At 36.7% G+C, this 18858-nt stretch overlaps 1 protein-coding gene across 1 annotated transcript in view; it reads right to left on the bottom strand.

Moving 5' to 3' along the window:
• LOC129278070 (uncharacterized) overlaps positions 1 to 16858 on the bottom strand; it is a 29963-nt gene extending 13105 nt beyond the window's left edge. Inside the window, exons 1-8 of the mRNA XM_054914287.2 lie at positions 15951 to 16858; positions 8440 to 8491; positions 7712 to 7928; positions 7120 to 7318; positions 6670 to 6800; positions 5319 to 5386; positions 4915 to 5128; positions 1476 to 3876 (exon numbers count right to left, since the gene is read on the bottom strand). Of these exons, the coding sequence (XP_054770262.2) occupies positions 1476 to 3876; positions 4915 to 5128; positions 5319 to 5386; positions 6670 to 6800; positions 7120 to 7318; positions 7712 to 7928; positions 8440 to 8491; positions 15951 to 16382 (3714 nt within the window). The 5' untranslated portion in view covers positions 16383 to 16858. The remainder of the gene's footprint in view (positions 1 to 1475; positions 3877 to 4914; positions 5129 to 5318; positions 5387 to 6669; positions 6801 to 7119; positions 7319 to 7711; positions 7929 to 8439; positions 8492 to 15950) is intronic.
• Positions 16859 to 18858: the final 2000 nt, after the last annotated feature.

Raw genomic sequence — 18858 nt, 5'->3', positions numbered from 1 at the left:
TATTTAAAATGTATTAAAAATAATGAAAATCATCTTGTTCAAAGAAGAAATATCACCCTGTTGACATGTTATCCAAAAACAGTTTAAGCACAAATCAATATTCAAGAGACGAGATAGCATTCCCTCCATACTGAAATATAATAGTCTTTACAAAATTGTAGAAGAGAGAGTAATTTCAAATAATGGAAAAGAAGAACGTAGGAAGCCTGGGGCCGTATTCTGTACATTGTCTTTTCTCCATATTTTATCGTTTCTCAGAGATATGACAAAATCGGTATTCTGATGTCATAACTTTTGTCACAAAAATTGTCATAAATTTTGTCTCTTCTCTTTAACACGCACCAAAAATATGCGGTTTTAAATGCGCGTAATCCTTTTATACAAGCAAAAGATATGACAAAAGTTATGACAGGAGGTAGCAGTCATAAATTAATATCCCGATACCCTGCCGACTAAATGTCAAGAAAATAATGATATTATTCAGATTAGATTGTGGTATTAGTTTCACTCATCATCCATAACAATTTTCAAAATTATTTTTTCATGCTAGTTTTCATGCTAATTAGTTAGGCCCTACAATGTACATATTTATTCCTCCTTTTTTTATCTGTTTTCCTTCTTTTTCTACTTCTCCTCTAAAATCCTTCAAAGCTCCTTGTCTCTCTTTGTAATTAGGCGCATCAATATACGCATAGTTGCGCGATGCCAGTAACTGTTTTGGGGATACGCCCTACCTGCCACGGGGCTTTCCTATTGGCTAGAAGGGCTCCCACTGGGAACTAACAATGATTTTGATTGGTTTGCTTCCAAAAAGATGGGCGGGAACTTTGAGAGATATGATAGGGAAAAGACAATGTTCAGAATACCGATTTGCGACAATCATAGCGATGTCACATCTCGGAGAGAAATGACAAAATTTATGACAGTTTTCCAGAATACCACCCCTGGATAATATCCATGTATGTATTTTCTTGATATGACATATTCCTGTATGTAGATTTATGTGAATACCTTAGCTTTTAGAAAAAAGCTACATGTACCATATTACATTTTACTAACAAGAAATCTACATGTAAGGGATAATTTTTCAGTATTTAACATTCCAAAAGTTCAGCAATTGACAAGTTTACATAATTTTATTTTTGCATGGAATATCTTTTGATGATCAACAATAAATAATTTTCTTGTACATGTACCTTCAGACGTCTTATCTAAAGAAACAAAAGCATGAGTGGCTTATTTTAAGTATGTAACTTTTCTAATTCAAGTTGAACATAACTTTCAATGATATCTGTCAAAATCATTGTTCAGATCTATTTTCTCATAAGGCTTCATTTTACAATACTGATACATTTTCAGTGAGATATCACAAATAAGATAAATGTGTGATAACTATATACACCTTTGCTATCTTTGCCCAAGAGTCCAAGTCAAAAAGTGAAAAGATATATTTGATGAAATAAGTGTACACCTACCTGAGCTTTTGGATCCAAATAATGATCCAAGTTATAATCTTCTTCCATCTCATCTGAGAAGAGTTGACTGGCTTGGGTCTTTGCTTCAGACATCTCACTTCCGCATCCACTATCACTCATTGTATCAACATCCTCAGAGATGATCTTGGCTTCTCTTCCTTCTTTTGGTCGGCGATGACTGGATGGACGAGATAGCCTTGATGAGCCTGGTCTGAGCTTTGCGGAGATAGGACGTTGCACGGGTGTCATGGAGACACCAGTAGCTAGCATAATGTCATTTGGAAGTCCAGACTTCGGTCCTGCCCTTGATGACCTCGACGTCCGATGGTCATCTCCATCTTCATTCCATGCTTCCCTTGGTGACAATAGATCATCACTATAGCACCCAGTACCTGGATGAGGGTCACCAAGAAGCATCTTGTACTCCAGAACAATATTCTGCTGCTGACTGGATTCCTCAAGAAGTTCCTCATCCTCAAGCTCTGAACAATTCTGGATGTTATCTTGTCCAAGGAATCTATGTAAAGAGCTATCGGGACAAACACAGGTGTCCTCATCAAGTCCGCAGTTATCACAAAACAGGAATGGATCATCAACTTCTGGTATGTCATCATAAGAGGACATCTCCTCTTTCCTGTTCAAAGTCTGAGCCTGAATTTCTTTCAGCAATTGTTCTAAGTTCTTGAAATCGATCTCCTGGTCCTCTTCATCACTTTTGGCTTCTGTGTTCTCAGTAGGATTATTGCCATTATTACCATTTGGATTGTTTCCAGGATCATCTTTATTGTTCCCATCTCCTCCTCCTCCTTCTCCACCTCCTGAAGCCCCACCTCCATTAGAATTGCTGCTGTTACCACCTTGACCTGACCCACCACCACTCGCTCCATCCCCACCATTATTACCACTATCACCACCTGTTCCTCTATCACCATCATCTCCATCATCCATTTCCTTTGTGTCCTTTGCATCGTCATCCACTTCTTCCTCTTCTTTCTTCTCTTCCTTCATTGCACTTGATAAAATTTCACTACTCTCCTCTCTGACTTCATCATTCTCACAGTCCTGAGTGACACCTGATACAGAGGTGGTGGCTTGACCAGAATCACTTTTGTGGTCTGCGGTATTACAGACAATCTCACTTGGAGGTAACATTTCAGCTTGCTGATGATCTTCAGCTGGTAGAGTCTTTGGTTCTATTTGGCTGCTGGTAATACTACTATCATTTTCATGGATAATTATTGGTATTGAATCAGTACCTGCTGTCTTAACAGGATCAAAGTTTTTTGTTCGCGAGATGGCATCATCAGATGGGATAATATCCCCTGTGGCACTTTGTTCCCTTGAAGGGTTTCTCTCTACGTTATTGCTTACACTATGGCTTTCTACGTCTGCACTGACTGAATCATCAATGGACGGATTATTGTTCAGATCTTGAAATTCTTTTCTGTGGGATTCATTCACAACAGGCACAGTGTTATTATTGCTTTCATCTATTGTCTCTTTCATATTTTCTACAAGTTTTGATCCATTTGACTCATCTGACGCATTCTGCATATTAGGCTCACTTTGTACATTTGGCTCTACAACATCAATCCCTGTATCCTCATCTGTTGCTTTTTCGGATACTCCACTGTCTTTATTTGACACTGGAAGTTGTTCAAGATGCTCTTGTGTAGTGACTGCTTCTTGTTCGAACTCGCTTTGCATAGTCCTTTGGTTTTGTTCACTGATATCTGCCACATTATTACTATGTGTAATACTGTCTTTCAAAATGGATGGTGAGCCACTTTGTTCAGGGTAATCACCATTGGACTTTCTTCTATCATTAGGCACATTTTCTGATTCAACATTATTGCTAATTGGAACCTCATTATCAACATTGGGCTGAGATTCGCTTTTCGTTGCCGTAGGTACATTTTTGTTTTCACTGCTGTCATCACCTATTTCTACAGTATCTAAAGCTAGATCCTTCTGTTGGACACTCTCCAGAGGGTACTCATCATCATAGCCATTCTCAAGTTCAGTAGCATCAGAAGGTTCATCATCCACCTGTGTCAGGTCATTTCTGGCCTGAGAGTTCTTCTTGACCATGTTACACAGGATCTCTGCTCTACCACCACCAAGTTCACTAAGGTAGTCACTCATATTGGACTCACTAGTAGCATCACATAGCTTATCTGCATCGCCCCCAGCAGTCAGATGCTCTGTATCCTGAACAGCCACACCCTCTTCCTTGGATCTTGAACTCTCTGTGTTCTCAGGACCCTTAGCATCTTGGTCAACAGCAGGGATATCAACCTGGTTGATGACACTGTCATCTATTATCATCACCATGCTATTGAATGGAGCTATGGATCCACTTCCTTCCACCATACTCTGTGATCTCAGCTGGCCTTGTTGCCTGTTGTTGCAAAAACGAATGAAACATAGATACACTGTTAAATAAATATCCAAGCTAGCATTCATTGTCTGATTGGAAAAGCATAGCAGTTTAGACTGAAGAAAATTTCCACAAAACTGCTTCAATACATGTAGTTTGTTTAATACAGCTCATATGTGGTACCTGCTAAATTTGTGAATAAGACACGACCAGAAGATATTAGCTTATCAGAATCATCCTTCGTTAAAAAAATCTGAGGAACTAATATTTTGGAGTATGAAAAGAAAAAGGAATATCTATACTGTAAAAGAGAAAATGTGATAAGACAGCCTTAATGCTAACATAGAATGTCCAACTATAATCAATTAGCTCGTGTGAAGCTTCATATCACTCTCACTTGTCAACTCACTCATTGACATGATGGTGTCACTGAATAAATGACATTTGGGGATTCTTTTTCAGAGTGAATCTGAGCTGGCTAACAAAATATTTCCAACAATATCTTTACAAGACAAGTATACAACTCCCATAATAGCATTGTACACTAACAGGAATCAACAAGCATTCAGGTTATGTTTGGATTATTGGAAAGTTGTCAGTGATTGTACTTTCTTGTTTTAAATACAGTTTTCTCACACTTTGAATTACCCTCTCGACTCAATTTTTCTTCATCTAAGTTCTGGGAAACTTAATCTAATACCAAAGATGACTTCCTTTAATATCTCAATCTACGCAGGACATTCTGACCAAAAGTTTGGAGGATCCAACCATTGTTAACACACAATATCATGCTGTCTAAATCTTCACCTAACTACAGCAATGCGGTGCTACTCTGCCCTACTTTAACATAAGGAAGCAAATAATAAAATGGTGGTTTATTAGACATATCACGATGCACAATGCATGATCAGTGTTTTTCTATTAGATTTCTCCTGGAAGAAGAAATCAATTTGAAAACACAGCAAAAGTTCAATTTCAGTATTATGGTACTAACCCTATCTCACATGCTTCCTTGTGTCAAAGTAGGACAGTACTGTTGTAATCAATAAACACACTTACATGGATGGTTGGCTGGCAGGGTAGTTCTCTCTATCTAAGGACAGTGCTGAGACAATAGAGTTCCTATGGATAGATCCTTGTGTGGCTGGTCTGGTATGTCCTGTGCTTCCTGGTGATGACCTCTGGAAGACATCAGGAGGTAGCATACTAAGTAGTTCTTTCTTCCGTTGCAGTAGACGAGCCTTGTCTGCTGTTTGGCCTTCATTACCATCCTCTGATAAGGAAATGATATCAAAATTGTTTTAGAGTTACTACAGAATTTTAGAATTGTTCGCTTACTGAAAAGTACTAATCATGAATATTCTACTTGAGCTTCAGCCTATTATGGTTGGAAAGGTAAACATTTCATAAAGTATTTCAATACAAATAATTATGCATTCTATTTACACAAAAACCCATCTTACCTGTTAGTATTCCTTGGCATTCCTCTATTCCTGGTCCATCCATCTTAAATGTATGTAATGGCTTTAGCCTAGATGAAGAAAATTAGAGGTTTCACAATTCAAAATTAGAATCGATATCTGCATTCAATTCCATGTCTGGCTTTACATGTAGTTAATATGAAAATTGGAATAAAGGGACATAGAAAGTAAATTTATTACATTGGGCAAACTAAAATGATGTAAAGTAGCTAAGAAATACTTTTTGGAAAACAGGTAATTTTATTTGTTTGTAATATAACCAACTGCTAATTGATCGATTATCACCATATCACAAAACTGATTCATCATTTTGTTGACTAAGATTTTGCTTGAGCCCTTTTCAATACATTCACAATGAATATGAGCATAAATTTGATACAAATAAAGTGTAATTAATGTGTCAGGTGATTAAATATTTCTAATGTAATTAGCTTTCACTACCATCTCCCGGTGAGTTGTATATTAACCCTAAAAGGCCTGGGGGGCGGAATCCACCCCCTCGACATTTTTCACGATCAATCCGCCACACGAAATTTTTTGACCGCGCCACTCGCTGACTTTTTACTTTCAAGTCTCGCGCAACTTTTGAGACCAAATTTGCGATGCCCGGGTACGCGGTTACGAAATTACGCAACATTATGTAAGTGCATGTCAGACCCAAAATTGCTCAAAAACGTGAATTCATGTACAAATCCAATGCAAATTGTGCATTTAGCCAAATTCATAAATGTATCATTATTTCTACTTTTACTGATTAAAATAAACTAATTTTGTCTTGTTTATGATCAGAATTAAGTCTGCAACAATTTCCATAAAAAAACAATAAAAAACAAAAAGTAAAAAAACAGAGCAATACATAAATAAAAAAAAAAAAAAAATACATTTAAAAAAATTTGCGATACCAAATTTTTTTTGATGTACATTTGATCAGAATCCTACAAAGAGTCTGTGAATAAAAAATTTGCAATTTTGGGGCCATAATATGTTAATTAGAGCAAATTTTTTATTTCATGCATAAATAAGCATAATTAATTCATTAAAAAAATCATATTTTTTCAGAAAAATTAGTCATACAGCCTTGTAGATTTTATCGCATACTACCACTGTGCAAATTCCGCGGCGCTCGTGCGATTGACGGCCGATATTTAAGGGGGGGCGGAATCCGCCCCCCCCCCCCTCGGCTGTGAGATGGGTCCAAATAACCCGGCTCTTTTAGGGTTAGGCCTAAAGTTTAAATTGTACAGGGTGTACAAAAGAAATGCAAATCATGAATATTTAAGAATGCTAATCATTTTATCAAAATAAAAGCTGAAAGAAATTACAATAAACTTACTTTCCCTTTAACAACCTGCCTCCTTTGCGACTTGAAGGTGGGTCCTGTTGCCGTGCTAGAGCCTGGGTTACCTCATGCAAGGCTAATAGTGTAGATTCCTTCAAATCCTGGCTTGGAGACAAAGGCCTTTCCTAATAGGAAAATATTAAAATTATGTTTCTAAATATAAACATCATACCTCAGAAGTGTCTTTGATCATATTTCTTCTATTCATATATGACTGATGTAATGTAATCTCATGGTTAAGTCACTGAAAGTTGAATTACAATGTTGGAGCATTACAAATCTTCTATGGCAACATATTAATGTAATTTACAAAACTGGCATTAAAAACTTTAAATCAAGAGGTTGAACCATCATAAAACCTCTGTAGCAAAATAACAATATATAAATATTTCTTTACAAAATTATGGAGCATTTGTTCATAAATTAAATGATTCATTCACTTACTATTGGTGTTGAATTATCCACACTGTGTTTGAATGGCTGCGAGACTTGGTAGTTAGCCTTGAGTGTAGAGGCATCTAGAGCTAAAGGAGCTTGAATAGGAGCAAGCCTTCGTCTCCCCTCATTAGGAGTTGCCTGGTGAGGCCAGAATCGGTTTCCTAGTGACCACAATGACGGAGGACCAGCCAAAAATGCAGAATTTCTATCAGGAGTGAAAAAAAAAGAGACAAAATATAACTTAAGATGGTTTGATGTAAGCATTAAAGGTAAGGGACACATACATTTGAATGCTTGAACAATTATTATTGCTTTTCTCTCCCTTTTGTTTATAAAAAATATCCCAAAGTAGGTAGATATCCATTGCGATCAAATTGTGTACTGCTGAATCAAAGGTCTGTAAATCTAGTACATTTGATAGAAAGAGGTGCTTTCAATAATTTTCAAGTAAAAAATCATATTATGCAAGTCTAATACAGTCACACAAATAATAGAAATCCTGCAATCAAATATTGCACTTTGAGCATGTATTGAACAACAAAACAACATATGCCTGTGAATAGCATGAAGCATTTTAGTCTCTTGTTATTCAACTCACTTGTGAGTAAAGAAAGAATTGTAGTTGTGTAGTGATGATCCAGCCCTAGAAGGCACCCTTGGGGTACTCTTTCCTCCTCCATAAGGAGAGAAGGGAGGATGGTTAGGAGTTTGTGATCTCCTACCAGATGTTGGTGGTATGAAGTCTGGACTGATTCTCTTTGGTACAGATCTACCTGGCTTTTTGGAGAGTTGTTTGCTGGAATTTGACTTTCCTTCTGTATGATTGTGTAACAAGATTGGAGTAGAAGAATGGATTTAGGGTTTAAGAAATTTTATATTCAAACACCACACAATAAATTTGAAATTTCGGCATCATGTTGTCTAAACATATTATTTGTTCTAAAATGGGTTACTAAGTCCCCTCTGGGACTGGGAAGTTGGTAGCTGAAATTAAACGATATACTTGATTTTTCAACTGAACAAAAAATATGACCTTTTTTTAAATATTACATTACTAAGTACCGGATATTAATTTCATAACTTATCAATTACTAGTAAATGGAGAAAAACCAATTGAATCAAGATTTGTCATGGTATGATATAAAAAAATTAATAATTGTGCACTTGAAGTATGACTCATCACAAAATTATTTTTTCAGAGTGAAAAGGGAGAAATAATAATAGAACTTGGATATTATAAAAATATATTGATGTTTCAATTTTCAGGCAATACACATGATGCTAAGATGCTTTGGTAATTGGTAGAAATAGGTAGAAATTACTTACCAATCAGTACTTTGTCAGCTGGTAAAGTATCAACACTAAGAAATGGGGCAGGCTGAAAGGCAAGAAAAACAAAAGAAAACAATCATATAACAAAAGCTTGATCTATAGACTACATGTTTTAAATCATTACTATTGTCGACATCCTTAATTGAACATTTTACAACCAGGCTTGCTACATTTACAGTTAGCCTAGTGTGAGCCATCTTTGTACAGTATTTGCAATATCATAAGCGGAAATCAACAGAGAATTTGAATTGACTCAACCTTTATAGCTACCACACTGCAGGACTGACCACCACCGTCAATCCTTCTTTCCAAGGACGATCAAGGCATGGAATACTCTCCCTCCCAACAAAATCAATGCCTCTTCTCCAAAAGCCTTCAGCCTGAGACTGGCGGAAGGCCAGAGCTAAATCAGATGGGAATTTTTACTTGCACCTATATATATATTCGCACCGCACACCTAAACCTGGCCATACACGCATGCCAAATAAACCATCTGCAAGAATCTTCAACCCTGAAGGAGGAAGATGTAACCTGAAGAAGAAGACCCCCCCAAAAAAAAAAAAGGCCTAGAGAGAATCTAGATCTATGCATGTACAATGCATCCATGCTCTATCCAACATTTCATGTTTAAGTTTGATAATTACCAACAATTATTGGTCCCTGACACTTTGTGAGATTATCAAATTAACTTTGTTCAGTGGGTGATGGGTGTGCTATAGTCATTTGCAAAATAGCTGGGTCGTAATCATATCCTTGGTTAAAGAAAGCATTCATTCAAATAAACATAGGCCTATGCATTTGTATTTTAAAAAGAGGAACCAATGGTCATAATTATTCATTTATTTATTTAGACTCTATTCACTTAGAGGTCTATTTATTTAAAATCTTTATCCAGAGAAAGAGTAGCCCGCTGAGTTTGATACATAAAAAAATATACACATGACTGAATAAAGCACTGACTGTAAAAAGTGAACAGTGTCAGTGCCAGTGGTTCCCTACGTCTAGTCACAACTTCTTGTGGATTGAATGAGTATTGAGTAGACGTGGACCAAGGTCAAGGAGCTAGAGAGGTATACAAACCTTGCATTAATTTGTGTATAAAGTTGCATGGAGTCTAGCAATGCAAAAATTAACAGTACAAGAAAAGTGAAAACTGTACATAATGAAACAAAAACTAAAAATACAAAGAGGAAAAAGAGGCAGCAGCATGCAGCACTCAGCAAGGTCAGGAGTCACGGGACCATGGCATGATTTTAGACTATAAGCTTCCGTCTGTTTTAAGTGTTATATTGGTTGTTCCACTGAACTCTGTTGGCTCCACTCACCAATTACAGTCATTTAAAGAGACCGAAGTTCTAACTCGATCTGTACAGGGACTCGATTTGGATAAACCAGGGAGTGGGAGTTGCGCGACAGCCGAAGTATGGCAGTGTATCCTATTACCGGACACCTTTATTTCAGTGCTTTAGAAATGACAACTAGAGACAATATAATCAAGAAAAAATTGCACTTGCTATTCCAAATATTATGAAAATTATGAAAATGATAAAATCATTTTATATTTACTAACCGTTTTCTTTGCCTCGCACTTGTCGCATACCCCTCCACAAAAAAAGTTATTTTTCGTGCGTGACAAATAACATCATGATTCTGGACGCGCGCCGGACGGGTAAAGATATCATTCATTATAATGATGTAAGAAAGAATTTGTGTGATTTTTCTAAATTCTAAGTTTTTGTTTGCTTTTTTCATATCGAATATGAGCAGATGTTGGTAATAAATTTGTGTTTGATAACTTTTTTTTTTTTTCTTGTTAGCTGCATGTTCCATGGCACTTTCCAATATTATGCTCGTTCGTATCGTGATGCTCATCAAGTTCTATCGCTCTACTCACGGTAAACCTCGCGCACGGGTACCTCGAGAACTAGCCGTCGACGATCACCCACCACACCTCATCATTCGATCGAAGGAGCGGACGAGATTAAAATTCGGCAAATCATGCCCATATTTCCGTCAGAAAATATATCAATTGTTAATGCAAAACTGTTATATATTTTACGCATTTTCTGTCATTTTAGAGATAAATAAGGTAAAGGTTGGATATTTTTGCCTTGTTTTTGCAATATTGTTCTATGTATTGCTCTGTGAAATTGAATTGCGGAAGTCTTACGGTGCGAAATTGTTTTCGAACGCAGTAATATGCGCGTCCGGAATCATGATAGTGTCCGGTAATACAAGCAATATTAACCCAGGGAGCTCCCGCCCGAAAAAAAAATGGCCGATCGAGACGGGGGTAGAAGGAGAGAACTTTTCGTTTTTTGAGGTTCCAGTCTGTGCCCAGATGTCAGGAAACTGCCACTCGTTAGACCTTCATCCATATATTCGTGGTAAGTGCATAATTTCTGTTTTCACAATTCATTTGGAGAAATATTTAGACCATAAATCACCCTAAGCCTAGTCCCGTGAGTATGGTAAAATACAGCGGGCGGGAGCTCCCTGGGTTAAAACAATATGCAGTAGAGGCGCACGGCCAATATGGGAGACTCTCTCCAATAGGGGAGACAATCTCCCACATTGGAGACTTGCTTTGCAAAAGGACAAAAGAAACAACACCAACAAAAGCATGATTTTTTCCACCCAAAATTTTGTCTCACTGAGGTCAGAAGCCCATTTGTTTTGTGTGTGATTGACAACAAAAATCCTTATCAAAACAAAAGTAGACGGTGAAGTTTTAAAGTAGACGGTGAAAAGGGGTAATTTTTCATGAGGAATCTGCTTATCACATTTTTATTTGCCGCCAAGTTAATCCTTTTGCAGCAAATGTAAACAAAGGAAATTGGACCCCAAAACTGGAGACTGTCTCTGAAATTGGATACCTAAATTCTTTACAAAAGTCTCTGATATTGGAGATAATCTCCCACATTGGAGACAGTCTCCAATATTGGCCGTGCGCCTCTACTGTAGGCACGGCCGTAGTCACTAGATGGCGCTGTCGCGGAAGTGCTCAAAATTTGTACGCAAGCTTCGTTCGCATGTCAATCATTGCAATCGCATAGCGATGCGATATCGTCAAAATTAAGCCCCTGTTAGCGCGGATGTGTATGATATTTTCTCTTTGTGATTGTCCTCCCGTGCGATGAAAAATATGTCATCGTATTGCACAGGACTTTCGCGAGCTACCGATACCATTTTCGTGCCCCAAATTCCATGAAATCTTCCGAAAATAAACATGAAAGTGTCGGTAAGTCGAAAATGTCTTGAGTTGCTTTCAATTCTTACCTTATTTAGTTGTATTTCTTGTAAAATGGGCCTCGAAGGGTTCCGGATTTTCCGTTGATTGTGAAACTTGAGTTGATTTCCTTTCTGTGTATTGCAGTGAAATTGCAGCGCGGGGAATCGCAAGGGCTGGGGAAGCCCTTCTCAGTGAGGTTTGCAAGCTGAGCTGTCCTTGAATTTGGTCGAATTTCGAGCCATTTTAATCGCGCGCGGGATGATTAATTTACATCATAATAGAGATTAAGATTACGTCACGTACGTGCGTACCTGTGATACACACAGAAATGAAATTGAACTTGAATCACACGGAATCACAGTCAAGAAATGCTTTGTTTTCTTCGTTTGCTGAATGATTTCCTGAATTTAAAATCATGAATAAACACCAGAGTAATGACATGAATAAGATAATCATGGTCATATTTAAGAAATAACTAAATATTTTCTGAAAACGAGTGAAGATGATGGGGCAGTGATGTGCATGCACTGGAAAATGAACATTCACTGTCAGTGTCAGTGCCGTGGTGTCAGTGTTTTACTGCCAATACTGGCTTTACTTTTGCACTGGTTTTTCTTTTGCCAACTACCGGTAGATTAAAAACTCATTTATTGATATGTTTATTGCAATTTTTTAATAAATGGTAATACAAAGTGGGAAAAAAAAGATAAATGAAGATAAAAATAATTTTGACTAAAAACTTGTCATGCCATCACCCCCCCCCCCCTAAAAAAAATACCCACTATCTTGAATGACTCGGGTAATTTAATTTGTATTGAAAAAAATAAACAATTGTATTTATGCATTTTATATTTCTGATTCTTTCTGCCAGAATACCAGATGCCATCATGAATAACCTCACCACCAGGTTGAACTCCTAAACATCTTGATGATGACTATCTCCCGAGGTATATCTTGCCTTCTTGAGATTGGAAGTTTTAAGTTCAAGTCAGAGCGACCTAAGGCCCTACTACCAAGAAGAATCCAGATTTACATTTAAAAAAATCCCACGAAAGATACAAACTGATTTTACTATTAATGTGTAGTGTGTGTGTGAGACACTGTTTGTGTTTATTTTGATGAGGATCTCCTGTCTCTTTTTATTATTTCATTGACTGAATGAATGATCAATACCTAAAAGTGAGAACTGATTTTTGAGGAGAGTAGATAAGTGTATGGTTTTGAGTGAATTTGAGTAACTTTTGTTTTTATTACCGGTATTTTTTTCATCATTATTATTATTTTGCCTTTTATTACATATTTTCAGTTTATTTAACATTAAGTTTAAGTAACCAAACTTGATCAAAGTGTTCAATTTTTGGGATAGAATTTTGTAATTTCATTTATCAGGTAATAAAACTGAGTTTGGTAAATCTAAAAAAGGACACTAAAAATATGAACACTTGGAGATGCTCACTAAGATGAGGAAAAAACATGAAAGGAACTGGAACTTAAGTGGATGTTATAGCATGCCTTTTGAAGATCTCCAAGCACCTGGAATCATAGGCGGTGGAAGTGGGGGGGGGGGACGTATCCCACTAAATTTTAGGTGGGGAGGGGACGACCCCCCCCCCCTCAATTTTTTGTTGATAACCTTTTTTTTTTTCTTTTTTTTTTTTGGCTTGTCAATTTTCACTTTTGTTTCCTGTGTCCCCCCCCCCTAAGATTTTTGGTCACTATTTTTTTTTTTTTTTTGTCAAAAAGTTTTGGCGGTTCCCCCCTAAAATTTTTGGCTTCCGCCGCCAATGCCAGGAATGATGATGTTCAACTGAGAGTCGCTGAAGTGGAACTTGTTGCAGAGAATGATTATTCCAGGACAAGTTAGATGATATTACCCAGCCCATACATCACAACAATGGAAGGGAGACAATATACCCCTGTACTACGTGAAGTATCATATTATCTTCAGGTTGGTTTGGAAAGTAATAATAGTCCTCTAGTCAATATTAACGTCTGTCCAACATAATGGTACTATCGAGCAATTTGGGGGTTCAATCACAAACAGCAAAAGTTTAGTAAATTGACACTAGTAAGATAATTAAACAAATATAATACAGCCAAACTGTCTGACCCCTTACTTGACTAATGACTTAACTACTTATTAAAAAATGACAAGTGATGCTTAGGCCCTTTGTAACCATTGTATTGGGCAGACTTTGAAGCAGATGACTAGAATTCATACTTTCATGAAGATGAAGGAAGATCAAAAGAATTATTACAATTTAGCAAATATGAAATTAGAACACTGTCATGGTTATAAAAAATAATGAATTTCTATCCAATATTAAATATGCTTTGTTTATGTCAAAGGCTTTATCGAAATAAGATTATGCTATAATTTATAAATTACTGCATTTTGGAGCCCATTAAAATTCAAAATGAATCATATAGGGCAGTGCCACACCTTATTCACTAAAATAAAGGAGGGGTGCAGCTGAAAAATCTCATCAGCAGGGGCAATACTTTTCACCGCCATTTCAATAGTACTATTAGATATCCTGAAAACACATAATTAAAATAAAATTAACTTTCTCTCAGGAAGTGCCCCTGTATACTATTACAGCCCTTGACCAGTATATTCTCTCAAGAGGTTCAATAATTCCTTCTCTTCCCTTAATTGTAGAGTCGGTTCGGGTGCAAATGTGTCTGAAAAAAATGATAAGCCAAAAAAAAAAGATCATTAGTAAAAATTGTAGAGTGAACAGAACATATCATTAAAAAAAAATGACAAGCAAAAACAAAGATTGATCTGGCATTGGAAAATAAAAGGAAATTAATGAACACCACTTCAACATTTTTTGTTGTTTGCTTCTCCTGCTTACAACTATAACTTTACCTGATACACCATATATGGACCTTTCAAAACTTTTGGCTCCATTATCATGACTTTCCCACTGTTCAAGTATTATTTATTTGAAACCAATGCTAAGACTATAAGGTGAAATGAAATTATATAAAGAAAAAAAAAAATTCACAAAGTATAAAATCATAATGATGTAGGTCATGTTGAAATTAGACCCTGGACTGGACTCAAAATTAGATCAAGTGTAGTGTAGACCAAATGTAAATTACACAAAGTGTAGACCAAATGGCAATTTAAAAAAATTAGACCAACTGGACATTTCGCAAAATGAGGATTAGACCAAGTGTAGACCAAATGGGTTTAGCCCATTTGGCATTAGACTAAATGAGAAGTGGGTAAACTGCATGTAGACCAAACGAATATATACATATTTCACACTGTGGAACTGCATGATATAAAGCCAATTTTATGTACCGGTATTTGACAAAGTAAAAAAATTGTAATTATGTAGGTTATGCTGAAATTAGACCAACTGGACATTTCGCTAAATGAGAATTAGACCAAGTGTAGTGTAGACCAAATGGCAATTCAGTAGACCTAATGGGTTTAGCCCATTTGGCATTAGACTAAATGACAAGTGGGCAAACTGCATGTAGACCAAATGAACATACACCATGTACACATATTTCACACTTGGGACTGATAAAGAGAGCCGTAGCAGACGACGGAGATGCGTACATGATCTGCGTCCGCAAATAACGTGCACGCATGTATGTACTAACATGAAAAACAGCATATGGGACGATCTTACAAAAAATTGCACATGCGGGGCTATTGGAGAGTCACAGCAGATGACGGCTAGCAGACGCCGATGGGCGCGCGCATTTAGCGAGCACATCGTGATCGTTTTAACTATCGATAGTACGTACAGTGTATTAAAAAGGTACCGCGATGTCTATGGCTTTTTCGGACCATGTTGGTGCTATGAATTTCCGTTTTTTTACAGTTTAAATGAATTTTACGTAAGTTTTAAGTGGTTTCACATGATAAATTAGATATTAAGGAATATTTTGATATCATTCTCTCGACAACAAACACATTTTGAAATTCTTGTTGTCCTGCCTATCTACTGATATGTGACTATACATGTAAACTTATTTTTAGACAAAAATCGATGAGCCCCGTCGGGGGATTTTGCATCGTTAACCCCCTAATGGCAGCTGCACGATCGCGAGCCGTCTGTGTACGACTACGAGGAGAAATTAAAAAAATTAAAATGTTAAAAAACTCTTCGAAACAGATGGCTGCCAGCTGTCTAGGCATGATTTGTGTATTTTAGAAACATTCCTGTGCTGTGTTTATAGATCTAGTTAAAGTTAAACTCCTGTAGATTTTTGCTATTCCTGTTGTGTTTTATATTCATGTGCCTACCTCTTCTGGTTTTCTTGGGCGAGCACGAGATCGAACGGCCTTTCTCGATGAAGGAGGAGAACTTGAATTTGATCTGAAGTCGGAAGAATGCTTGGAAATCGAAATTGAATCAATAATTGGCATCACCATCACACTCTCTGGAATCCCACTTTGCTGTGAAGCTTCCATTAATGGATTTCCAAACTCTTGGTGACCATTCTGGGGTCTGGTATTTTGCTGGATGTTCATCGACCCCAGCTGCTGCTGCGGGTTGAAGGACGGGCCATTCCTAGGGTTCATTCCACGCCTATCTCCTGGCGGCCCAGCAGCCGGCGATCCGCTAACTCCGTTGGAGCCCCTGAACTGAGGGGTTATTTCCACTGGGTCTTTCCATGTTAGCGTCGTCGGTACCGGCTGTTTGACTGAATCTTCTGTCGGAGATAAAGCTTGCATGATGTCTGCAATCTTTTGTGCCTTTTTGCACAAGAATATGCCTTTACATCACCATATTCTTAGCACTTTTCGTATTTTTTCAAGTGATGTCTCTCCTCCAGTGCAGCGCCGGGTCGGCAGCCATCTTGGATATTTTGCTAATTTGCATAATTGATGAATATGTATTAGGAGTAAACCCTTCTTGTAGTAATCCGCCGCTCTTATAATTGTCATAAAAATAGATTAAATACATTTTAAGTATATTCAAAATCCTTTAATTATAATGAAAATATTTCGGAGATATTTTTTTTTCATGTTTGAATTCTTAATCCTATTTTTACAAGTGTAGAATATACTTTACTAGCGCATGTATATCACCTGAAACAGTTGTTTAAGCTGCAAACCGTCCTGACAACCGTTGCTATGCTAGTTCGTTGTTTCGCGAAGTGACAGATCTCCGCGACGGATCGGAGGGGTCACAAGTCGTAAAGCTGACTGAACTCCCCTTTGCATCGGAAGCGGATAATGATATCAACTAAACTGAAATAATCATCATTTTCATACCTTCGTATTGATATTCATGATTTTTTTTAAACTGTTCCAATGGGATTTTTTTCACATGTTTTGAAATGGTTTTAGGACATTGGACCTGATCCTCATGTTAAACTTTTAGGCTAAAAGGAGGGTTTTATTTTTTCTAAGTCCTAATGGAAAACACACCTTTGATATATTTTAAAAATTGTAATAATAATAATAGGGTTTCCAAGAGATCTAGAAAAAGAAAAGAAAATAAATACATAATATATAATATTATGTAATTATAAATTTAACAAGTGCTATCATATTTTACTTTTTTTTCGTTCCTCCCCATATTTTTTGTCTTGAAACTTTTTTGGGGAGTTTCCCCGGCCCCATCCCCATAGGCGGATCCAGGGGGCGTGAGGGGCTCACCCCCCCCCCCCCTATTGACGGAGCAAAAATAAAAATAAAAAGGAAAAGAAAGAAAAAAAGGGGGAAAGAGAGGAGAAAAAAGAAGCGGAGGAAGACGAGTTAATAAAATAAGAAAAAAGATGAGGGGAAGACTTTGAAAATAAAAAGTATCTTTCATGTCACTATATAAAATTTTCGCTTGCGCTTCGCGCTCGCATTAGGTGATTTACATATCTTGTTCAATATAAGTTTGGAAGTCAATATACAAAACATATTTCACCTCGGAAATCGAACTTTCATTATTTTGTTTGATTTACAATAAAAAGTGCTCTGTAAAAATGTCAGTTTTATGGTATGAATATTAACATTTTCTGCTCGCGCTGCGCGCTCGCAAATTTTGATTGACAGGTACCTATTAAATTCGTGTATTCCATAAAGTTTTCCTAATATCACTTTTTACGCCTGATTGTCAAAACGTATCAGCTAGCGCTGCACGCTCGCACTTTGATTGGCGAGTTATATATGTCTCAATATTGATTATACAACAATTTTTACTTAAAATCCCCATTTCCTGACAGTTTATAAAAAATTTCGGCTCGCGATTTGCGCTCGCATTAATTGTTAAAAATATATTAACACACGCATCCTATTCATAATTACAAAAGTGCTTGAAATGTCCAGTTTTCAGGCCATAATATCATCAGATTTCGCGCCCTCAGTAGGCATATTTTAAGACTAAATTAAAATTATCTCCATTAAAACCTTATAATATACTCCCAAGTTAAGTTTAATTCATCATCTCTGTCAAGTCATCATTATTACTTTAAAGACTACAATTAAAACATACAATAATTATTATCCTTTTTTTATAAAAAAAAATAAAATAAAAATCTGACACAAGTCCTTCTTAGATGTGCTCATTATTGAACCTCATACATTATTGTGTCTATCCTCTCTATTTTCTCCTCTCCTGCCCGCTTATCCGCCTTCCTACCGGTTATTTGTTCACGGCATCAATCACATTCTTCGTGCATTATATTCTTTCCAGGTTATTTTATATTTTTCTCCTTTTATACACATCATTGAATCCAGTTTGCTTGAGTCCACGACGGCATGTGTTCTATTTACGTACAGCAGCACCCATCCATCTTCTCTCATGTATTTATTTTTTTCTCATTTGATTATCTGTATTTATACTTTGTTATTTGTTGTGTTATCTATTTTTTGAGGGACCCACATTGTACAAGCATTGCTTTTTAGTGGGTCCCCCTATTTCCATCTTAATTTAATTTCTATTGAAAAATTGAAAAAAAGTATACATATTTAAAACCTACAATGTGTTGCCGAAATTGTCTAAGTGTTTTTTCACAACATATGTATTTTCTTTGATAATTTCGTTCTTAATAATGTTTCCACTTCAGATTCTTGGGTGTCCTTATTGACGACAAATTATCCTGGAAGCCTCATATCGATAGTATATGTACAACAATTTCTAGAAACATTGGAATTATTAATAAACTCAAACATTTTCTCCCTTCCCGCACTTAGTAAACATTTTATTACACCC

This window comes from Lytechinus pictus, chromosome 15 (assembly GCF_037042905.1).
Source record: "Lytechinus pictus isolate F3 Inbred chromosome 15, Lp3.0, whole genome shotgun sequence".
In the NCBI taxonomy this organism is placed as follows: domain Eukaryota; kingdom Metazoa; phylum Echinodermata; class Echinoidea; order Temnopleuroida; family Toxopneustidae; genus Lytechinus; species Lytechinus pictus.
The sequence above is the reverse complement of the archived record's forward strand: the minus strand, read 5'-3'. Positions and strand labels throughout refer to the sequence as shown.